Below are 25208 nucleotides of genomic sequence, written 5' to 3'. Positions count from 1 at the left end.
AAAACATTTAAACCCAGTCTCAACTCTATTGCAAAAGAGTAGTGCTCTGAAATAAGAGATAAGCCTAGTTGCATTAGTTGAGGATAAGTTTTGTAACAAGAATTGATTCCTCGCCTGTAAACTTAGTATCACATCTGTATTTTAGCAACTTGGAAATCCTGGCAGCAAACACTGAACAAGATACAATACATAATACAACAGAAATGTTTTTGCAAGATGTGCAAATCAAAATTTGTTAATTGAAAATTTCACCAATTAATTATGCACTTATATCTTTGTGACATTTTTGCAGCACATACCAAAACAGGACAGTTTGAATTGTGAAAGGACAGCCAGAGTGAAAATTTGGGGAAAGTAAATAAAAACCTCCTGTATGTTCATTTTCATGGTCTGGAATTATGCTTTTATTTTTATTGAATAGAAACAGACACATTCTTTGAAGACTTTTCCAGGACTGTCTATCTCCTAGACAAATTTACCCCCCAAATAGCTTTCTACGTGACAATTAGAAAGACATACAGATACATACAAAGGAGACTATGTAGCTGTCTTTCCAAAAGAGAAATCATTTCAGAGCAAAAAAGAGCAAAATTAAGTCCATTTTCCCATTTCTATATCAAAGACTGTAAGATTTTGGCAACAAAAATAATTCTATTGTCTCAATACCTGAGCCACTTAACACCCTTATCTACAAATTTTCCATGTAGGTGTTCAGTGTAACTATAAATCAGTGGTTCTCAAATTTTGCTGCATATTAGAGTCACTGGGAAACTTTTAATATACTCAACACTCAGGTCTTACCCAACACTAACTGAGGCAGAATGCCTCAAGGTGGCATTTAAAAATGCCTCAGAGAGTCCTAAGTTCAGCTGAGTTTGGAAATCATTGCCATGCTCTCTGAGAGCCTAGGGCTTTATCAAGACTCATGTTAATGTCCAGGAATTGTTTCTGCCCTGTCCTGGACACCACGTGGGAATGAAATTTGCTGAAACTGGAATTCAAGACTTACGAATTGAGATGGTGAGATTTTTATTATTCTTGCCATATCGTGTCTGTGCCTGAAACTTTCTGCAACTTATTTCTTCATTAACGAAATGGAGATAACTATTTCACAGGTTTGTAGTAAGGACTGATGAAAAATTGGAAAATAACTAGACTCAGGACTTTAACAAGTGTTTTGAAAAGTCACTGCTTGTTTAATGAGGACACATACAGGACCTGCCTTACCCAACTGTCCCTCTGAAAGTAACTTCTCTTCCTGAAGGCAGCCAAGCACAATCCCCTCCTACAGACTCCTCCCTTTCTGCTCTTTCCACTTGGACCTGCCCACACTCAGCTGGCTCCCTACCAGTTATTGTCTGGGAACAGTGAGACACAAAGGACTTTCTGAGATCCATGATCACAAGGATATGTTGTCTATGAGAGTTACTGCAAAAAGGAAAGGTGAGAGGGTCTAGCACAAAGCCAAGTAAGATGGACAGAAGGAGAGGTTGGGAAGGAATTGGGAGGGAAGGATTAGTAGACAGTGCTAAAAGGCATATGGAATTGGATAGGATCAAGGTTAAGACGATTATGGGAGAGAAAGTTGTTTAGTAATAGGAATAAAACAATCAGATATGGGGTACTTTTAATAGCTTCTGTATGCTCTGCTTTGTATTAAGCACTCTGATTGATTTAGGAGAAATAGGTGATGAGATACCAACTATTAAGAAGCTGTGGAGACCACCACCACCACCAAAACCCAGGAATAATTAGAGAACTGTTCAATGCCAGCCTGAGAGCTGAAATGGTCAGAAAGGGCTTTCTTGGGGAACTGTACCTCTAGCTGGACATTGCAGGGTTAGCATGGTTTTATTAACAGAGAGAAGGAAATAAAATATCAAAGGCTAGGGGAGAAAGTCCCTGGGTTGGGAAGATCCCTGGAGTAGAAAATGGCAAACTATTCCAGTATTCTTGCCTGAAAAATTCCATGGACAGAGAAGCCTGGTGGGCTATAGTCTATGGGACCACAGAGTTGAACATGACTGAGCAGGCGTGCACAGGGGGGAAAGTCAGGGGATGGGGCTGGTGGAATCTGATCACTCTCCGATATTTGCTGTCTTCTCTTCCTCTATAGGAATTAGACCAAAACATGTGAAAGATCTCATACCTCTGATGATACTAATGGTGATAATCTTCCTGGTGCTTCTGTTCTGGGAAAATGAGCTGGATGAGGAAGCAATGGCAGCCACTTTAGAGCAGTTGCATGTGGATTACCCTCAGAGTGACATTCCGATAAGGTACTGCAACCACATGGTCATACAAAGAGTCATCAAGGAACCCAACAACACCTGCAAAAAAGAACATTTCTTCATCCATGAGAGGCCTCGAAATATCAATAGTGTTTGCAATTCTCCCAGGAGAGTGACTTGCCAAAACCATGCCCCCAGTCTCTGCTTCTTGAGTGAAATCAAGTTCAAAATGACAGTCTGTAAGCTCATTGAAGGCACCAGATATCCTGCCTGCAATTACCGTGTTTTCGCCACAGAGGGGTTTATTGTTGTCACTTGTGATGACATGGGGCCAGCTAAAATCCAGAGAGACACTGAATAATCTGAGACCAGCATCAGAGTCGGCCGTTCTCTCGTCTCCTGTCTCAGAGGCACTGGTGCTGGTTTTCCTGCATCCTGTGAACATGGGGTCATGCCTAGAGTGAAATACATTTATCCTTCCACTATGGCTGAGCTGGAATCTTTTTATTCTGCTTCAATAAAAAAAATCTACTGAATTAAACCATAAACTCTGTATGTGTTTTAATTCCTTCTCCATTTTCTGTGGGTCATTTGGTGAGAACCCAGAGTGAATCCTATGCAGGCCTGAAATTAGATAAGGGAAGTAAGGTACTCATTTGACACCCAAAATTTGAGGAACACCAAAATCCCCAGAGTCATATAGACAAATAAAAATTTAAGGATCAATATAAAAATCCCTGATGAGCAAAATATCTGAATTTTAAATTAAGACCCATTCTGACAGGGTTGGATTTAGGATAAGATGGGGTACCTGAGTTATAACAGTGAAGGGTCAGATCCTGTTAGTTAAAATTTTGATATTTGTTCAGCAGGGTTTATTTTGCATTAAATTTATTTGTTTGTTTCTTTGCTTTTATTGGAGTATAGTTGATTTACAATGTTGTGGTCCTTTCTGCTGTATAGAAAAGTGACTCAGTTATACATATATTCTTTTCCATTAAGGTTTATCCTAGGATATTGAATATTATTCTCTATACCATAAGAGAGTCCCTTGGACTGCAAGGAGATCAAACCAGTCAATCCTAAAGGAAATCAGTGTTGAATATTCATTGGAAGTACTGATGCCGAAGCTGAAGCTCCAACACTTTGGCCACCTGATGCAAAGAACTGACTCCTTGGAAGAGACCCTGATTCTGGGAAAGATTGAAGGCAGGAGAAGGGGACAACAGAGGATGAAATGGTTGGATGGCATCACTGACTCGATGGACATAAGTTTGAGCAAGCTCTGGGAGTTGGGAATGGACAGGGAGGCCTGGTGTGCTGCAGTCCATGGGGTTGCAGAGAGCCGGACATGACTGAGCAACTGAACGGATACTGTAGGACCTTGTTGTTATCCATTCTAAATGCATATAATAGCTAGCAACTGCTAACCTCAAACTCCCAATCCATCCCTTCCTCGTCCCCTCCCTCTGGCAACCGCAAGTTTGTTCTTTATGTTGTGAGTCTGTTTCTGATTCATGCGTGCATGCTCAATTGCTTCAGTTATTTCGGGCTCTTTGTGACCCTAAAGACTGTAACTCACCAGGCTCCTCTGTCCATGGGATTCTCCAGGTAAGAAAAGGGAGTGGGTTGCCATGCCTTCCTCCAGGGGAACTTCCCAACCCAGGGATCAAACCCTTGTCCCTTACACCTCCTGCATTGGCAGACGGGTTTCTTACCACTGTTGCCGCCTGTGAAGCCCATTTCTGTTTCATAGATAGGTTCTTTTGTGTCATATGCATCAAATTTATTTTTTAATGTTGCAATAAAATACTGTTTATCTTGATTATTGGGCTATTAACAGTTTGTACCTGCAGAGTGAGTACTTCATTCATCTCACACTCATCCTAGACTTTATCCTAAGTGTAGAGGGAGTAGGGGTCATCTCTTAAGGTCTTCTTTAAGGATGACGTGTATAACTCAAGCTGTACCTGCTCTTATTCAACAGCTGCCTCTGTGCCTTGAAAGAAAAGGAAAAGGAGATCAGAAGAAGCCTAATTGGTCAGAAGCCATTTCCGTTAAAGTCTAGAAAGAAATGGACAAAGATTTCCCAGGGAAGGATCAAGACTCTCAGGGTTCAGTCTATTTCCTCTTTGTGTCCCCAGAAGGAACAGAGATTACTTTGACTCAGACTAATCATTCTTTCCCCTGTTAGTTCTTAAAACTGGACTGTTTGTTTAGTTCCTCCTCATTTGCTATGGACAGAAGGTCTTTAGAATGAGAGGGCAAAGGAAGAGAAGGAAGGGAAATAGAGACTCCTAATTCTGGGGATTTGATTAAGTTCTGTTCCTCTATATCAGTTTCCTCATCTGTAAAGTGAAGAGATCAAACTAGGTAACCTTTGAGCTTCTTTCCAGGTCTATTCGGAGAAGGCAATGGCAACCCACTCCAGTACTCTTGCCTGGAAAATCCCATGGATGGAGGACCCTGGTAGGCTGCAGTCATTGGGGTCATGAAGAGTCGGACACGACTGAGCGACTTCAGTTTCACTTTTCACTTTCATGCATTGGAGAAGGAAATGGCAACCTACTCCAGTGTTCTTGCCTGGAGAGTCCCAGCGACGGCGGAGCCTGGTGAGCTGCCGTCTATGGGGTTGCACAGAGTCGAACACGACTGAAGCGACTTAGCCGCAGCAGCAGCAGCCAGGTCTATTACTCCACAATTCTATTTCTTAGGGAACCTAGAATCTTTTTGGAGTTGTCAGAGATAGGGAGTAGTAAGAAAAAAAGGGGTGATAGGCAAGTAAGGGCCAGGTTATGGGGTCACTAAATCTGAGCTATGACAGTTTAATCCTGTGAGAGCCAGACACTCATACACTGAGCTAAAGCAGACACAGGCAATACATAAGCTTTAGAGGGCCTGGTCTGTTCTTATCTTTTCAATTGAGAGACTTCAAACTATTCAATTATTTATTTGTACTTAATTCAAGGTCAGATCAACCTATGCTAGTCGGTACTCTGTCATTGGTAAACCTCAAGTTCTAACAGACTGGTGACATTTATGGAGGACAGGGAGTGACAATCATTTGTAAAGAACACTTGGCAACCTTGTAAGTAGAGGCTTACCTCTCTGGGGTAGCCCTTTTGCAGCTGAGTTCCCTTACTCATTTCTCTGTGAGTAATGAATCCCATGGTCCTTGTCTTTATGAAAGTGTGGGTGTCACCAGGAAAGCAGAATCCCCAGTGTCGGAACAGAAGATGAGAAGGAATAGCTGGCCCCTATCGTGTGACAGGTTGGGTCCTGGTAGCAGAATCATTTCCTGGGAAAATGTAGCTGAAATGGGGTTTTGCTTTTTGTTTTTTTGAAATGCTTTAGGCCTATGTTTCTATGTTCTGATTTCTGATTCCTTTTTCTATCTCTCTCCCTAGGCTTAATTGTCCTTTCTTTCCTTCTCAGTACTTTTCCTTCCCTTCCTCCCCTAACCTCCTTCTTTCTATTTAAAAACAAAATCTTGCAGATAAATGCATTCCCATTAAAGTAAGGAACTGAGACTGTAAAATGGAATCTATCCTCGGAGTATGTTCATTTTCCAAGGATCAAATCCCAATTCAAATGAATTGTGACATTTTAGACATTTGTAGTTTGAAAAGAGTCAGGGGCATAGTTTTTTAAAATGGGTACCAGCAACCCCAATCAAACCCAGGTGGCTGTGAATTCTTCCCTTGTAAAATGTTTTAGAAACACTGGGTGTTTCTGTACTGCTCTTCTTGTTTATTTTTCTCCTTGTTGTCTCCTGTTTTCCAATTAGCACCTCACTATTGATGTGACGGTAGAGGATATCTAGGATGCAGTTCAAATCCTTCTTCCTCCTCCCTTCAACCTGTACCAAGTCTGTGCTCAAGGTACACAGATGAAAACATCCACTGAATTCTTAATAATCTATCAATAATCAGTCAACCCAATTACTAAGGCTTTATGTATTTTTGGTACTGAGTCTTTGCTCTAATTTCACACACAGGACAGAATAGGGTATACTCACAGGAGGGTGGGTCACACTGATTTGACTGGAACAGGTCTATATACCAAAATAATTGGTGATCATCCTTGACAGGCGGGTTGGGATTAGATCAAATAGAATTTTGACCAAGTGGACTCAGAAGATTAGATTACTTTGTAGAGACAATGAGAAATATCTCAATGTTCCTGAAAGTGTCACTGCAAGTGTGTTTTTAGAAAAGTAGTGTATTGAAGGAATTGGAGGGGCAAGGACTAGTGATTAGGAGGTAATACAGTAGATACAAGTATAAGGGAAGGAGGCTTTTAGAGGTGGGAGAGAAAAAAAGAGGGGAAAAAAGGGGGATGGTCATTCTAGAGCAAGAGAAAGAATTATTACCCCAAATAAACATTCCTTCTGAGATTCTCATTGTGAATTTTCCAGGACTGACCTCAGGTAAAGGACTTTCTACAGTAGTCAAACCATGTTATGTTGTTGGCAAACATTATGAGAAACTAGGACATATGTAGTTCATTCTTCCTGTAGAGAATGAAAAGAAGCAGAGGCTATTTTCCAGGGTCAAGAAATTTCCAGCTTTAATAAAAAGGAGAAAAAACTGTACCAACTATCTTCAAAAATTTAAAAAAAATGTATAAAATCAAGCACAATATTATCTATTCTGTAGGATTTCAAAAACAACAACAAAAATTACTCTGGTTTGAAGTAGAAATAAACAAGGAAGATTTCACAAGAGAAGAAGCAATGATACTGCCCAAGGGCGCTGGGGTTCTGACAGCCAAGGGGACACTGCATTCAGTTCTCCGAGCATCACTGGTTCCACTTTGTCTCCTCCTTCTATCTCAGACAATTCTGCCTTCTCCTTCTTGCACCCCCTTCCGTTGTTAGACCCAGTAAGAGAAACTCCCAGGAAACAAAGACAATTTCACTTCTTGACTTGCAACAAGCTGGAATCTTTTTCCATACGATCAACTTGCCAAATGAACTGGTAAAGACAGAAATTCCATGACTGAGAATCAGTGGGAAAAGAAATGAGAGATGGGAAAATATCATGGTGGTTTTTTCACGTGGCTGCCACGTGCCAGGTACTGTGTGAGGCTAGAGGATCCACAGCAATAGTGAGGAATGTGTTAGGTGAGATTATTGGGACCCACTGCAGAGATTACAGATTTCACCAGTGAGATTATAGATCAGGTGAAAAGAAAGAAATGACTACTTGGTTCTGGGTACTTTAAACATATTATCTTATATAATTCTCATATTTTTTTTCACAAGAGGAAACTGGAGTTAGTTACAAATTGCTTATTAGTAGATAAACAGGGGTTTGAAGTTGGATCTTCAGATTACACAGCTGATTGTCTTTTTCCTATCTTATCCTTTCATTAATAGATGTAGATGTTTTAGCTTACATGTAGGAATCAACCCTGGGAATGTCATAAAGAAAAGAGAGCTACTTGTTTATATTTTCTTCATTTTTATCTTTTAGTTTTTACTGCAGAAGAGTTTGCCCTAGATCTGAGATGGAGATCATCTTTCTGCTGCTACTTGGCCTGGGGATGATTTTTGCAGGAGTTTCAGAAAGTATAATGGAGATAATTAAAGAAGAATTTTTAGAGAAAGAGATGAAATATGACATGGCAAAAAGTGACCAGGAAAAACACACCATTGAGGTATCAATAAATTTGACTGTGTCATATAAAAATACCAGCCTCAGCATGTCCAAAGATGTATCTTCCTCATTATTGACCTTCAGAAGATTACATTATAGCTTGTCCCCTAAACGCAATCTAGGTAATAACAAACATTACTGCAATGACACTACAGTCTGGGGAAAAGTTTCAGAAGCTAATGGGTCATTCAAGTTGAGCAATAACTTCATCCATGGCTCCATGGAAGTGGTCGACGGGGTCCCCAAAGCCCCCAGCTGCAAGTGTGGACAGACTTCAGGCATAAGCTGCTCTGAGACTCCAGAACTAAGGACCACTACATGCCAGTTCACTGTGGGCAAACAATCCCCCAGTTGCCAACACCATGGTGTTACTTCATTAAAGAAAATTTTGGTGGTGCTGACAAGTCATTCTCTGATGAGCTGGTTAGTTAGTGTTTCTAACATGTAAATCCCACAGAACTTTTCATTTTTGGTTATTGCTTTCTATTATCCACATCTATCCTTTCAGCACTATAGGAAACTCTTAATTATTTATACCAGCTGGAGAAATGAAACAAATCCACAGCTGTAGATAATTCAATTGAAATGTATAACTGATGCTGGAGTGTAGTGCAGTCCCTCTTTCTCTCTCCCACATACACATATGCATGTACAAACGTTCTCTGAACCAAACTGAATTCCATCCTAGCTCAGCTATAAAGCCAAGAAGCAGAGTTTACCCAACTTTTCAAAATTAAGGAGAGAAGGCTCCAAACCAGTACAGAGTATTGAAAGTTAACTGTACTGCCATTGAGATGATTCAGAGAAATAGTGAATGACAGGGGGATATTATCATTGCTTCTCTTCAAAGAAAATGTACATTTATGCATGCACACAAGTGTGAGTGTCACCTATGAAGCCATGGGATCTGCCTGTTCTCTAGAAGATGCCAAAAGAAAAGATCCTTTGGTTTAGCTGTTGCCTTCAGTCAACAGCTCCAGCCCTGTCCGATCTCCATTCCTCCATCTTTTCCCCTGTCTATTTCACAAGTTGCTACAGAGAGAAAAAATAAAGCTCCTATTGTAATTTTTATTCAAGCATAGTCTTGATTTCCAGGGGCCCTGGGAGAGGAATGGCAAGCCATGGAGGGATAAAGAAGGTAGAAACAAGGGAAATAGCAAGTCTATGCCAAGTCTATTTATAAATCTTTATGGTTCAACACTCTACATAAAATTGGACAGTTATCTTGTTCACAAATGTGTGTGTATGTGTTCTCGATTCCTCATCATACATCCTTCTTCTATCATGAGACCCTTTTTTAATGTCCTAATTTTATTTTAAGGCAAGGAATAGTGACTTTATTCAGCAAGCTGGCAGACTGGGAAGATGGCAGACTGGTATACCCAAAAAACCATTTTCAATGGCCTAATTTTAAGTAAATGCATGTAAATAGAATGTTGTACATCACTCTGTCTATAAATGTTCCTAATGTTTTTCATATCTGGTGCAGAATTCTCATTATACTGAAACTGCAAAACTCTGACAATCAACCAATATGCGACATTAGGGCAGATGTTTTTATATCTTTTAGCTGAATTTTCCTTGTCAGTATGATAGCTGCTTAAATAAACAATCACTATGGTCTTGGCCAAATATTGATAGTTATGTTATCAGCAATTATTTTTCACTTGGCAGCTGGAGAAGAAACTTATAGAAATGCCTGGAGTTTGAGATCCTCTTCTCTGTGGGGGGAGACTGCAAGGCCCTGGAAGGGAGCCATATCACTGGTTTCCATTCTAGGGCTAGTTCCATGTAGCCAGGCTGGTGCTACCACCCACTCACCAAGCATGAAATGGGCTCTGTCCATAGTGGAGCAGTCTAGTAGGTTTCCTCTTGGCTCAAACTTGGTTCAAATTTGAGTAACTTCTTTCCTACTATAGAGTTCAGCGCGGGGTGATGGGCATACTAGCCCCAGAGACAATAACTATGCTAGCTCTAAGAGAGGTTTTTGGTAATATGTAAGAAAAAGTAAGGCATCTCTTGTGGCTCAGTGGTAAAGAATCTGCCTGCCAATGCAGGAGACATCGATCCCTGGGTTGGGACGGTCCCCTGGAGAAGGAAATGGCAAACCGCTTCAGTATTCTTGCCTGGGAAATCCCATGGACAGAGGAGCCTGGTAGGCTACAGTTCATGAGGTTGCAGAGTCGGACATGACTTAGCGACTAAACAACAACAAGAGAAAGTAAGTTCAGCCTAGTTCAGAATCTAGTACAGATTTATTCCTTTATCAAGAAATAAGAACAATGGACCCAGCAGAACAGATACCTCTTTCCAGGTCAGGAGCATTTTCTAAAGGGTCTTAATTAAGACCAAACCTTTCCAATTCTCAGAAGAAATCAGGAGCTCTTGCTTCCAAGTCTTTGGTGCTTTGATCTCCCAGAATCTACCTAATCATCAAACTATGAAGTCTGAAAGACGTCGAATGTGAAGATGCCATAGACCGTTAGACCTTCCGAGTGCTAGCACTCCTCACCCTCAAAGTCAGTCACCCCCTCAACATAATGACATCTGAGGATCCCTAATGGTGCCAACAGGCAGAAGATTTCAGATTCTACAACATTAAGCTTTCATCATGAAAACTTTCACCTTTTCTGCTCCAAATCACAGAGGCCCCTGCTCCACTCCCACCCCCTGCCCCCTGCCCCCTGCCCTTGTCTGTGGAAAAATTATCTTTCACAAAACCAGTCCCTGGAACCAAAAAGGTTAAGACTGCTGATAAAGATGATGATTTGTTCAAGGAATAGCCACAGAGAAAGGTGAGCAAAAGCCCATGTGCCCAAACAGTTGTGTGAGGCAGAGTTATTTTGCCAACCTGGATTGTTCAACTTGGGTCTGATATATGAGAGAGAAATAAATATATCTTTCAAAATCCACTGTACTTTGAGATTCTGTTCCATCCTCTTAGCTTTACCCGAACACAGTTTAAAACTTAAGGAAGTGATATTAAATACAAATCCCTGGGCCTCAATCCAGAACAATTGAGTTCTATGTATTAGAGATACGACTGGAGTTGGCTCTGATGACTTTAAGTGTGGGACCTCATGGGAGAGTTTGAGTAGGCCATGGGGCTCGTCTTGCATAAGGTCAGAGAGCAGGGCCAGGTAAGCTGGCAGAGCCCTGGGCGTGTGAGAGCTGCAGGCTATGCTGCTGGCGTGTGCTCTCCTTGTCTCCCTAGCTCAGGCTGTTCCAAGAATCCCGTGTTCTTCGTGATAGGACTGTGGGCTGAGCTCTTTGTCCTGTCACAATCAGTACCCCTTCTGAGAGCTCTGCTGGGCCCGGGAGGCAGAGTCTGTTAGTGGAAGTATTGGAGGAGCAAAGTTGGGAAGATGGGCTCTCAAAACACACCTCCACAAAGAGTAATGACTTTTACTTCTACCTTCATCTTCTGTCTCTTCCTCATCTAACTTTCATGTTTCCTTCTGTCGATCAGATTGTGTCCTCAACTTTATGTCTCCATTTTATACTCTGTGTGTCTTCTACTTATTTGGCTTCCAGACTTTGTACCACTTAACTCTATGTTTTCTTCTTTGTGTATCTTGTATTCAAAGTCACTATTCAGAAAGAGAGTGATGAGTTGGACAGATTTCTAGAACCAGGCCAACCACCCACAAGGCTTTTTACTCAAAGGCCAATATTCAATCTGGCCTGGCTTCAACCCCAGTGGAGCAACCTGTTCATCCAAGGCTCAAGGAACACATAGCCCTGAGTTGCCCAGGTGGGAAAGCACAAGAACAGCACGAACTGCTGAACTTACTCTGGGAACACATCCAGCCCTTTGAGAGGAGTGCCTCTGAATCACTCCCGTGTCTGCTTCGGAAATTCTCTCTTGTCTTCCTTTAGAAAATTCTGAAATTGCTCAGCTGTCTTTATAAAAATCATATTCATTGTTAACATTTTTATGAGCTGCTTCTTTTGGGGCCTATTTGCCAGGCACTATGATAATAGCTAACTCGCTTGAAAAGACCCTGATGCTGGGAAAGATTGAGGGCAAGACGAGAAGGGGACAACAGAGGATAAGATGATTGGATGGCATCACCAACTCAATGGACCCAAGTTTGGGTAAACTCTGGGAGTTGGTAATGGACATGGAGGCCTGGCGTGCTGCAGTCCACGAGGTCGCAAAGAGTCGGACACAACTGAGTGACTGAACTGAACTGAGCTGATGATAATAGCTGGGCTTCCCAGGTGGCTCAGTGGTGAAGAATCTACCTGTCAATGCCGGAGACACAGGAGATACAGTTTCAATCCCTGGGTGAGGAAGATCTCCTGGAGGAGGAAAGAGCAACCCACTCCAGTATTCTTGCCTGGGAAATAGAAGAGTCTGGCAGGCTACAGTCCATGGAGTTTGCAGAGTCATACACAACAGAGGACCCACACATGATAATGGATATGAACATCACTTAATGTGTGGCAAATTATATTGACATAGATTTAATCACAGTTCAAAATTACATTCATCATATATATTTTTTTATTTTCTAGTTTTAGTCCTCATGTCAGGCAGTCACCTGTAAATTAATTATAAAAGTGAAGGTATGTTCATGTAGGCCTAGAGTAGCTGAGTAGACCTTTGGACCCAGTGGGGAAAAATGTGATGATATTATGTGAGATGGCCTGTTATGGAAGCATAGTAATAACAGAATGGTTAATGAGTAAAATGTATTTACAGGCAAGCAATTGAGAAACATTCATACGTAAGGCATTATACCAGCTACTGTGGGAAAAGAGCATAATGAAAGAAATGTGTAGCCTGTACTGGATACAGGCTCATAAGATCGTACCTTAAGAGAGGAACATGTCTCTGTTGCTTGAAGTGAACAATGCAGGCATTTGTAAATGAAGACTTAAAATCTTGAACTTGTTGGACAATCCATTAAAATAGCTAAAAAATGAATAAGGAGAAAACAGTACTAGGAGTGGGAAGAAACATATGAAAAGAGTAGGTGGAAATATAGTTGTCGATAGATGAATAAATAACTTGAATGATTTTTTTTCCTCATAAGATTGCAGAAGGCTGAATGGCTCTCAAAGATATCCAGGTCCTAATCTATAAAACTGGTGAATGGGGCTTCCCTGGTGGCTCAGTGGTAAAGAATCCACCTGCCAATGCAGGAGACAAGGGTTTGATCCCTGATCTAGGATGATCCCACATGCCAGGGAACAACGAAGCCTGTGGGCCACAACTATTAAGCCCGTGCTGCACAGCCTGAGAACTGCAACTGCTGAGCCCTCGCGCTGTAACTGCTGAAGCCTGTGCTCAGCAACAAGAGAAGCCGCTGCAGTGAGAAGCCTGAGCACTGCAGCCAGAGAGCAGTCCCCACTGGACGCCCGCGTGGCAATGAAGACCTAGTACAATTAGGAAATAGATAAAGAAAAATCATTAAAAAATAAAAAATAGAAATTGTCTCTGAAGTGTTGGGCACAAACGTCATTCATGAGGGCTCCATCTTCATGTCCTAATCACTTGCCAAAGGCCCCATCTCCTAATGCCACCATATTAGGAATTAGGATTTCAACATATGAATGGGGGGTGGTTACATAAAGATTTAAGTTATTTAGATCTCTTTTTTTCTGTATCCCTTTCAGTGAGGTTTTGTCGTACGGTCAGATTTGAAATGTGGTCAGATTCACGCTACAGAAATTCATGTGCAGGTTTTTATGCGAACATAACTTTTCAGGTCAGCTGGGTAAATACCCAAAAGCATAAATGCTAGGTTGTATGGTGGGTCTCTCTTTAGCTTTGGAAGAAACTGTCAAACCATCTTCCACAGTGGTACATTATTTTGCATTCCTACTAGAAATGTCCCAATTACTCCACATCTTCACTTGTATCCCTTGAACTTTGACATCTCTTCTCATTATTCAGAACAGTGTTCAATAGTGAGAAAATGAAATAGTGAATGCATACACTGGCTGTAATACACTCTGTTTTAATCTTTTTTTTTTTTTTCCAGTTTGTTTCCATAATCCAACAGTAATAGTCACTGAAGGGCCAGGAGCTGGCGAAGCCTCTTTTTCGTTCTTCCCAAGGAAAAAGGATTCGGTAATCACCCCTTTGAGAGTAAAGAATTTCCATTCCCTACTTTACTTTTTAACATATTTATGAGACTTTTGAGTTATGTGCCATGTTGACACCCAGTTGACATCTACACATAATTTATATAACTTTCATAGTCGTCCCAAATATATGGTTGTCTGAGACATACACTAATTCCTTTTATGATGTATTTATATTTAAAGCTTATTTTTATTGAGTTTAAATTATAAAACAATGCATGTTCATTGTAAAAATTTCAAAGCAGGAGAAAGTAAATGTCCGGTTTCACTCTCACATCCACTCTGGTGTCTAATTTTAAAGTAGTCCTTCTGATTACTGCTCATGTCATTGAGCTTTTAAACATTTTGAAAATTGCTCCTGGAGATAATCAGGTCAATATGTTTATTGTGTATAATCATAGGCCTTTTCTTCCACACATACATAGATTGGTGCACTCCCAGATAGATTTTTTAAAAGCATAAATTTGATCATATTATACATTTTTAATTCTGAGACTTGTTTTTCCCATAAAAATATGTCCTGGTGCTCTTTCTACATCAATGGAAAGATCTATTCATTCATTGTGTTAAACTTATCATTTTAAAAATAATTTTAAGTTATAGGAAGCTGAATAATTGTACACAATCCCAGGTCCCTTTCATCCCAGCTTCCCCCAGGGGTAGCATGCTATGTAACTACAGTGCAATATCAAATAACAATACTGTTAACTAAGCTATAGGCCTCATTCAGATGTCATCAGTTTTTACATGCAATCAATGTGAGTTTTAAGCCAGCTTTTTCACTCTCCTCCTTCAATCTTATCAAGAGGCTCTTTAGTTCTTCTTCACTTTCTGCCACTAGAGTGGTATCATCTGCATATCTGAGGTTGTTAACATTTCTGCAGTCTTGATTCCAGCTTGTAACTCACCCAGCGTGGCATTTTGCATGATGTATTCTACATATAAGTTAAATAAAAGTGTGATAATATACAGCCTTGTCATACTCCTCTTCCAATTTCGAGCCAGTCAGTTGTTCCATATAAGGGTCTATGTAAAGGTCGAAACTAAGATCATGGCATTTGGTTCCATCACTCCATGGCAAACAGAAGGGGAAAAAGTGGAAGCAGTGACAGATTTTCTCTTTCTGGACTCCAAAATCACTGCAGATGGTGACTGCAACCACAAAATTAGAAGATGCTTGCTTCTTGGAAGAAAGGCTATGACAAACCTAGACAGTGTATTAAAAAGCAAAAACATCACTTTCCTGACAATCATCCGTATAGTCAAAGCTAGGATTTTTCCAGTAGTCACGTACAGATGTGAAAGTTGGACCATAAAGAAGGCTCAGTCCCAAAGAACTGATGCTTTCAAACTGTGGTGCTGAAGAAGACTCTTGAGAGTTCCTTGGACTGCAAGGGATATCAAACCAGTCAATCCTAAAGGAGATCAACCCTAAATACTCATTGAAAGGACTGATGCTGAAGTTGAAGCTCCAATACTTTGGCCACCTGATACAAAGAGCTGACGACTCATTGGAAAAGACCCGGATGCTGAGAAAGACTGAAGGCAAGAGGAGAAGAGGGCAGAAGAAGATGAGATGGATGGATGGCTTCACTGATTCAATGGGACATGAACTTGGCAAACTCTGGAGATGGTGAAGGACAGGGTAACCTGGCGTGCTGTTGTTGTTCATGGGGTCACAAAGAGTCAGGCAAGACTGAGCAGCTGAATGACAGAAGTGTGAGTGTGGGTGTAGTTATATGCAACTTTATCTTGTGTATAGATTCATGTAATCACTATGATAGTCAGAATACAGAACTGTTCCCTTACCACCAAGGAACTCTTCCACCCTTGGTAACTACGGATTTGTTCTCCATATCTATGATTCTTTAATTTTGCGGTAAAGGAATGCATATAGTGTGTAGGCTTTCTGTTTGTGTTTTTAAATTAAATCTTTTATTTTGGGATTATTATAGATTTACATGCAGATGTAATAAATAATCAAGAGTAATCTATGTACTGTTTACCCACTTCTCCAATGATAATATTATGTAAAACTGCAGTACTATATCAAAATTGGGATATTGACATTACCACAGTCAAGGTACAGAACATTTCTGTCACTGCAAATATCCCTCACGATCTCCTTTTATAAGTACATTACACCTCCCCTCACCCTGGCAGCACATATGCACACATTCACACGTATTTTTTCCAGCTTTGTTTGGATATAATGGACATAAAATGTGTGACTTTAAGGTACATTTAAGGTCCCTGAATATCTTTTCATGGCTTGTTAACTCATTTCTTTTTAGTACAGAATAATATTCCATTTTCTGGATGTAACTACAGTCTATTTATCCATTCATCTATTGAAGAACATCTTGATTGCTTCCAAGTTTTGGCAATTGTGAATGAAGCTGCTATAAATATCTGTGGGCATGTTTTTATGTAGATATCCATTTTCATCTCCTTTGGGCAAATGCCAACGAGTACAACTGCTGGATCGTATAATGAGTATGTTTGGTTTTGTAGGAAATGTGAAATGTCTTCTAAAACAATTGCCATTTTCCATTCCTACTGGCTACTCCTTTTCTTCTAAGGGATTCTTGCCCACAGTAGTAGATATAATGGTTATCTGAATTAAATTCACCCATTCCCATCCATTTTAACTCACTGATTCCTAAAATGTTGATGTTCAATCCTGCCACCTGTACGTCTTCTTTGGAAAAATGTCTATTTAGGTCCTCTGCCCCTTTTTAAATTGGGTTGTTTGTTTTTTCTATTGAGTTATATGAGTTCCTTATATATTTTGGATATTAATCCCTTATCAGAAATATCATTTACAAACATCTTCTCCCATTTAATAGATTGTCTTTTCGTTTTGTTGACAGTTTCCTTCACAGTTCAAAAACTTTAAAGTTTGGCCCCATTTGTTAACTTTTGCAATATTCTTTTGGACCAGTCTCTTCAGACAAGAGAAACAATAGCAATGACAAGCCTAGAGAGTGTCTTGCAGAGACATCACTTTGTCAACAAAGGTCCATATAGTCAAAGCTCTGGTTTTTCCAGAAGTCATGTACAGATGTGAGAGTTGGACCATAAAGAAGGCTGAGTACCAAAGAACTGATGCTTTTTTCCCCTCAGTAGAAAGCAGAAAAATAATTTATTCCAAAAAATGGCAGAGATATGAAATTTATCCTGAAATTCACTCATACTTTGGTATAATAAACTATGATATAAGTTTGTGGGACAGATTTTCCCGCAAACATGTTCTCCTACTGACTGCCCCACTGGAGACTTATTATCATGTAACAGTTTTTAAACATTTTCCTGATTCTCATGTTGTGAGCAGGCAGGAGCCATCTTCAAATCCACAGAATTCCAAGGAGAGAGTAATGTTATTTCTCAGGAGAACAGCACTTTAGATCTCAGAAGAGTATACATAAATATTTTACAGAGGCAGCATAGTTTAAACAGGCACATCATTCATCAAAGCGTAAAAAGGGCGACAGGAAAAAAGTACTGCATTGTAGAATATGATATTCAAATGTGGGTGAAAATTTAAGGCAGCTGATGGCCACAATGGGCGAGTCAAGGGATGTGGTCTGGGTATGGAGGTGTTTTTTTCATCTAGAGGAGTTCTCTCCATGATCTCAGTGACTCAGTACTGATGAGCAAGCCAGTTCCCCAAGGCCAGTGATACTTGAGGTACCAGAATGTTTCATTTTCAACTGTGGTCCAAAGAGAGGGTTGAGGTGGGCCTGAATTGCAATCAGCCAAAAGAGATAGCAGCAAATGGAACAGGTCACCAACATAGTGATAACAACTCCCTGCTTGGGATCCTTAGGGATGAACCAGAGCATCTGGAAAGCTGGTGATGCCCCAGAACACACTCATCATGGTAAGAGACACGGTGAGGCCAGTATATGCCATGGTTGCTGTGGAAAGTGCCAGCCCTGCCAAGTTACCTCACTTTAATCCCATCCTGAATTGATGCTTTTGAACTGTGGTGCTAGGGAAGACTCTTGAGAGTCCCTTGGGCTGCAAGGAGAAAAAGCCAGTAAATTCTACAGGAAATCAACCTTGAATATTTACTGGGAGGACTGATGCTGAAGCTGAAGCTCCAATATTTTGGACACCTGATGTGAAGAGCCGACTCTTTGGAAAAGACCCTGATACTGAGAGAGATGGAAGGCAAAAGAAGAAGGGGGCAGCAGAAGATGAGATGGTTAGACAGCATCACTGACTCAGTGGACATGAGTTTGAGCAATGGGGAGCAGCACTGGAGCAGGAGATAGAGCAGGAGCCCCATGTGTGTTGGAGGGCACACTGGGTAGGTCCTGGCAGGCTGGTCAGAATACTAGGCAGTTATCAATCTGGTGTCTCTGCACTGGGACTGAAAACAAGAAAGTCTTTGTTCTGACTCTTTTTTAAAAAACATTTCTTTAACTCAATTATTTAGCTGCACTTGATCTTAGTTGCTGCAGTCAGGACCTTCAGTCTTCATAGCAGCATTCAGAATCTTTGAACATTGCAAGCTGAGTCTTAGCTACTGGATCACCAGGGAAGACTCTTTGTTCTCACTCTTCAATAGTAGAAACTCAGTTTCTTAGCAGGGGACCAAGTCCCACTGGTTTTCAAACCAGCTCGTGTCAGGCCCCAGTGCTGGGCTGTCTAATATATGACTCATTCTGTCACTCCTCTGAGAGGATCTTCAAGTTTGTGATATCTCCTTCCTATTCTGTGTCACTTATAGGTCTTGATGAGATTTGGTGCTGAAAGCTCAGCTTCACCAGTGCCAAATCAAATCTCACAGAGAGTTTTGGTTGCCTTTTGAATAGCTTTATTACTTTCCCAGGCAAAGGGGAACACAGCTCCTGGCTTGAGAAACTATGTGTCCCTACCCAGGAGGAGTTGATGAGTTTTATAACAACAGTGCCCAATGATGGGGTTGCTGACAAGCTTAGGATGTGTGAAGGTCTCAGATGGTTGGGTCTTTTAATCCTGATGAGTTTCTCAAGTCTTCAGGTGGTTTCTTGGCTGCTCCTCCCTCTTGATTAGCAATCTTGATTCCAATCCCTTTGGAACTCAGGGAAGGCCATGGAGGCTGGAGTCTTGCCTATGAGAAATGGAAGACAAAGAGGCCTCTACAGGGTCCCACTTGGTTTCAGATTGCATTTCCTCCTCCTACCAGACTCCATGCAGTCCTTTCTTTACAGCTTTGGTTGTAGAAGAACCGTTCTGCTAGTCTTCAAGTCATTTGCAGCAAAAGTGCCTCTCTACGTAGTTGTAGGTCTGATGTGTTCTAGTGGGAAGGTAAGCTTGTGGTCTTCCTACTTCACCATCTTGGTCCTGTCTCTGGGGTTTTTACATTGTTCATGAATCTAACTTTTTGCACATAAGTGAAAAGTGAAAGTGAAGTCACTCAGTCATGTCCGACTCTTTGTGACCCATGGACTGTAGTTGGCCAGGCTCCTGCATCCATGGGATTTTCCAGGCAAGAATACTGGAGTGGGTTGCCATTTCTCTCTCCAGGGGATCTTCCTGTCCCAGGGATCGCACCCAGTCTCCCACATTACAGGCAGACTCTTTACCATCTGAGCAACCAGGGAATCCCTTTTGCGCACAAGGAGTACATAAAAGAGCCTCTTGATGAAAGTGAAAGAGGAGAGTGAAAAAGTTGGCTTAAAGCTCAACATTCAGAAAACAAAGATCATGGCATCTGGTCCCATCATTTCATGGCAAATAGATGGAGAAACAGTGGAAACAGTGGCAGACTTTATTTTTGGGAGCTCCAAAATCACTGCAGATGGTGACTGCAGCCATGAAATAAAAAGATGCTTACTCCTTGGAAGAAAAGTTATGACCAACCTAGACAGCATATTAAAAAGCAGAGACATTACATTGCCAACAAAGGTCCGTCTAGTCAAGGCTATGGTTTTTCCAGTAGTCATGTATGGATGTGAGAGTTGGACCATAAAGAAAGCTGAGTAGCGAAGAACTGGTGCTTTTGAACTGTGGTGTTGGAGAAGACTCTTGAGAGTCCCATGGACTGCAAGGATGTCCAACCAGTCCATCCTAAAGGAAATCAGTCCTGAATGTTCATTGGAAGGACTGATGCTGAAGCTGAAACTCCAATACTTTGGCCACCTGATGCAAAGAGCTGACTCATTTGAAAAGACCCTGATGCTGGGAAAGATCAAAAGCGAGAGGAGAAGGGGATGACAAAGGACAAAATGGTTGGATGGCATCACCGACTCCATGGACATGAGTTTGAATAAACTCTGGGAGTTGGTGATGGACAGGGAGGCCTGGCATGGTGTAGTCCATGGGGTCGCAAAGAGTCAGACACAACTGATCGACTGAACTGATTGACTGATTGACTGAGTACATACAACACTCATGGTTTTAGTATTTTATTCTGTATGTGTTCTGAGTCAATGTCAATTAATTGATTATTTTCTTCATTATGATTTGTGTTTTCTTGTTTCCTTTCATGCTTAGTGAGATCTTTGACTGGATGCCAGATACTGTGAATTTTACCTTGCTTGTTTACTTTGTATGGATATTTTTGTATTTCTATAAATGTTCTTGAACATTTTGCTGGGATACACATAAGCTATTTGGAATCATGTTGTACCTTTTGATTTGTTAGACAAGTACAGAGCAGCAATAGTCTGAGTGTGAAAGTTGTTCAGCTGTGTCTGACTCTTTGTGACCCCATGCACTCTACAGTCCATGGAATTCTCCAGGTCAGAATACTGGAGTGGATAGCCTTTCCCTTCTCCAGGAGATCTTCCCAACTCAGGGATTGAACCCAGATCTCCCATATTGCAAGTGGATTCTTTATGTTGTAGGTAGTTCCTTATAGGAAGGTTCCACATTCTTTATAAGATTCTTCCACATTCTATACACAGTTCCACATTCTTTACCTTATAGGTGGTTCTTGGCACAAGGGAAGCTCAAGAATATTGGATCCTATCCCTTCTCCAATGGATCTTCCCGGCCCAGGAATTGAACTGGGATCTCCTGAATTGCAGGCGGATTCTTTACCAACTGAGCCATCAGTAGAGCCCAGTAGCAGTCTAGGGCTAATTATTTCCCTCTACTGAGGCAAAGCCTTCCTGAGCACTCGACCTAATGCTCATGAATTTTGATGTTTTCCAGCCTGGCTAGTGGGAGTAAGTACTATTCCCTCTGGTCCTTATAGGTGGTTCTTTCCCAGCCTCAGGTGATTTTCTCGCACACATGTGATCAGGAATACTCTGCTGAATACCTGAGGGGAACCCTTCACAGATCTCCAAGTTTCTGTCTTGAGGCAGCTGTCTCATGTCTGGTACTTTGTCTTATGAACTCATGTTTCCTCAATCTCTTCACTTCCTCAGTTTCATCTCTTCTGCTCAGGTAGTCTTCCATCTCTTCCTAAGTACACTGTCCCTTTATTTTGCCTGAAAGTTTTCTCAAGACAGTAAGTTGAATATATCACAGGGCTCACCATGTTCCTGTCTTTCAAGATCAGTGTATTTTGTTGCCTAATGTTCGGTGTCTTGAAAATAATTTTCCCCAGCATTTTGTCAGTTTTTAAAATTGCTTAGGTTGGGAGGGTAGATCAGATTCATGTTATTCCAACTCAATTGGAAGATTATATGAGTCCTTTTAAAAATTATTCTGAAGCCAAGTCTAAAATATGATTATATTCAAACGGCTCCCTACAAATTTTTGGAGCTATGTGACCTGTTTTGGCTTTTCTACTAGGAAAATAGTTAGGTCATAGCAGAGCTGCACTGCTGATGAATATCTGCAGTTAGTGATGCAAAAGCTATAAAATGGATGGGTTGAGTACAAATTTCACAAGACACAAAGATACTTCACTGAGGCAAAAATTGGCATTTTGTTTTTATTGCTGTAGAATATTGGAAAATAAAGAAAGAAATTCTTTATTTCTATAATGTGAGAAGGTGTCCGAGACTTTGAGGGTTTTGATGGTTAAAATGTATGTTGATGGGATTTATATTCAATTTAATTCTTTAGCTATCTGAAATGTGACAACAAAGCAATACTGTGCTCAATACTCAGACAATTTTCCTTTCATTTCTACAGAGAATTTAATGATAAAGCAATCATATCATGTAATTATTAGAGCAAAATTAAATTTTCACAACTAACACTATGCCATCTTTATGGTTTGGGATGTATTTCTTTTACCTTGATAACAATTTCTTTCAGATAATTTTTAGCAGAAAGAGAAACTGTGATAATGTCAAGAAATATTGACATAAAAAAATAACTAAATTTTCTGTTTTAGGACAAATTCAGGTGATTTGATTTTCCTAATTAGATATAAAAGAAAGAAGACACATAAATAAGAACCGAGGTAAACGCTGCCACTGTTGAGCTGAATTTTTGATGCAGATATATTGAATTTAGAAAAGAAATTTGTACTTTTCTTGTATTTAAGTTTGGAAAGTAATTTCATATTATACATATTTAAAAATTGTTTTCTAAGCTAGTATTGGTTTTTAAAATTCAATTTTGGTGGTTTCTGCCATTAGAATATATTGTTATGCAATATGTTTCAGTAAGATTTTCTGTGTACTCATATATGGGTATGTAATTCAGTCTATGTGTGTGTAAGGAAGTCTTTCAGTCTTTAATTTCTTTATGCTTGTATGCCTATTTTGTGTAACGAAGATATTCCTAACTCCAAAATTATGAAAAATACTATAATATAATTACATCAATATCTTTATTGTTGTTTTCTAAATATTACTTTGATCTCTAGTCCACTATACATTGGGGAGTTTTTGTGTGTGTTTGTGTGTACGCATGTGTGTGGTGTGTGGAATGAACACTGGAACCTGTGTTACTTTTTCTTGATATACAACATTTGTCTCACCAGATGTATTTTCCTTTTCTCAAGAAAATATGAGATTCTCTATCCTAACATATTTAATATTTTCATAGTCCTGCTATTCCTAATCTGTCAAGGAGCAAATTATAAAATCAAAACAAACCAGTGGCAATATCTTGGTCTGTACCTTATACACTCACTTTGAAATGACAGAGAAAAAAAAATCTTTAAAATATTTTTTAGAATCATACAATGAGCAACTAGGCAAGGCATGAGTAAGTATAGATTTGCAGGAAAATGCAATCAATTGAGAGATTTTTTTCATCTAAGACCTGGTTTTGATTCCATTTTGCTAAATAAGATGTTGAAATTACTCTACATTTGTGCTCTGAAGGTTGATTTTCAGTTACTGAAGACTTCTTATTTTGTGTCTGTCCATTCTGTGTACCTCTGTGAGCTCAGATACTCAAGTCTTCACAGTGACCCTAAGGGGAAGACATGTGCTGAATTATGAGCCACGAGAACGACATTTCCCTCTAGGTTTTCTCAAACTAATCCCGTTTTCACTTTGGTTATAGATATGAAGGTCTGAAGCATAAATATTGCCTCCTTATGTTTGTGAAAAGTAAATTTAAAGCTGCCGAAGGTGCGACTTTTCTTCCTGAACTGAATGGAGAGATAGATACTCTGGGATTTACTCACAAAAGTATGTCTAATTATAAGGACTGAGTGTTTAGACTGTCTTTGCTCAACCATTTAAGCTAAGGAACTGATGTTTCCTGATGCTGATAAAGGATGGGAGTTTGCTGATATAAAATGTGGCATTCTGAGTAATTGGCACTTAATATTGGATAACATGCCCAAACCAGCTCTTAAAGATACATGTCTTCAATGACACTTCCACAGAATTATTTATTTTAACTTTGAGAATTTGACAACTTTCAAGATCACAATTAAAAGCTAACCCTTCAGAAATAGCAGTTGAATAATGTTTTGTTTAGGGCTCCCCCTCCCTCACCATGTAATCTTTTCCATTATTTGGGGCCAGGTTGCAGATTTTGATTTTTCTTTGACTTTTCAAATGAACATTCGTTGCTTTTGTATTTGTATCCATTCCTTTGTGGAGAAGGCAATGGCACCCCACTCCAGTACTCTCGCCTGGAAAATCCCATGGACGGAGGAGCCTGGTAGGCTGCTGTCTGTGGGGTCACTAGGAGTTGGACATGATTTAGTTTATTTTCACTTTTCATTTTCATGCATTGGAGAAGGAAAGGGCAACCCACTCCAGTGTTCTTGCCTGGAGAATCCCAGGGACGGGGAAGCCTGGTGGGCTGCCGTCTATGGGGTCACACAGAGTTGGACACAACTGAAGCAACTTAGCAGCAGCAGCAGCACAGCAGAGTGAATAGATATGGAGACACACACAGAGGAAAGGAAGGTCATGACTGCAGTCTCTGATGAGATTTATATCTCCAGAAGGGCACACACGATGGGAAGAATTTAGGAGTAGAAAACCTGAGAAGAAACCATGAAGTCTAACTTAAAAAAAAAAAAAAAAAGATGGGAAAAACACTCACAAGGTCAGTAATGCACCTTAGTGGAAGAGCTCTTCTGAGCGAGAAGAGGAGGCAGAGGCGACTACAACATGGACCAACAATTCCAGGCAATGAGGTGATGGTAACAGTATTTACACCAATTCACACAGCATTTGGTGCTCATGTGACATGATGGATCCTCTTTGATCCCTTCTGAAGGGCATTGATGGTCAGAAATGAGCAAGAGGAAGAAGTCATAAGATCAAGAATGGTCCTCAGAAGAGCAGGATGTTGGTGAGGGGAAGTAGGGATCAAGTACAGCACTTTTCAGCACAAGTTCTTAACTCCAGGAAGAGAACAGATACATTTACTTTGGAAGGAGGGAGCACATGAGCCTCTTCTCTGTCTCTCACCCCACTGCTCTCTCCACCACTTGTCCTTCTTTACCCTTCCCTCCTGGCCTTCATCTCTCTCTTGCTCTCTTCCTCAGTTCTTCCTTGTCACCTTCTCTCTCTCTCTCCTCACCTTCACCCCCCCTTTCTCCTTTACTCTCCTTCTTCCTTCACCTTTCCTTCTCTTACCTACAGTCTTCTAGACAGATGTCCTCTAGTTACTTAGTTCAGTCGCTCAGTCGTGTCTGACTTTTTGGGACCCCATGAATCGCAGCACGCCAGGCCTCCCTGTCCATCACCAACTCCCAGAGTTCACTCTGACTCACGGCCATCGAGTCAGTGATGCCATCCAGCCATCTCATCCTCTGTCGTCCCCTTCTCCTCCTGCCCCCAATCCCTCCCAGCATCAGAGTCTTTTCCAATGAGTCAACTCTTCGCATGAGGTGGCCAAAGTACTGGAG

The 25208-nt window shown here is 40.6% G+C and overlaps 2 protein-coding genes and 2 pseudogenes across 2 annotated transcripts; 3 read left to right on the top strand and 1 right to left on the bottom strand.

Moving 5' to 3' along the window:
- The first annotated feature begins 1300 nt into the window (after window positions 1-1300).
- Window positions 1301-2772, top strand: RNASE12 (ribonuclease A family member 12 (inactive)). Its single transcript, XM_040227082.1, has 2 exons — window positions 1301-1443; window positions 2117-2772. The coding sequence occupies exons 1-2, from the start codon at window positions 1410-1412 to the stop codon at window positions 2590-2592; spliced, it is 510 nt and encodes a 169-aa protein (XP_040083016.1). The 5' UTR covers window positions 1301-1409; the 3' UTR covers window positions 2593-2772.
- A 4788-nt stretch (window positions 2773-7560) lies between these two features.
- Window positions 7561-8339, top strand: RNASE11 (ribonuclease A family member 11 (inactive)). Its single transcript, XM_040227081.1, has one exon. The coding sequence runs from the start codon at window positions 7743-7745 to the stop codon at window positions 8337-8339; it is 597 nt and encodes a 198-aa protein (XP_040083015.1). The 5' UTR covers window positions 7561-7742.
- Window positions 8340-17599: 9260 nt separating this feature from the next.
- Window positions 17600-17902, bottom strand: LOC120853690 (annotated as a pseudogene).
- A 6563-nt stretch (window positions 17903-24465) lies between these two features.
- The window catches only part of LOC120853689, a 1965-nt pseudogene continuing 1222 nt past the window's right edge, over window positions 24466-25208 (top strand).

The sequence above is a fragment of the Oryx dammah genome, unplaced genomic scaffold (assembly GCF_014754425.2).
Source record: "Oryx dammah isolate SB20612 unplaced genomic scaffold, SCBI_Odam_1.1 HiC_scaffold_26, whole genome shotgun sequence".
NCBI lineage: Eukaryota > Metazoa > Chordata > Mammalia > Artiodactyla > Bovidae > Oryx > Oryx dammah.
The sequence above is the reverse complement of the archived record's forward strand: the minus strand, read 5'-3'. Positions and strand labels throughout refer to the sequence as shown.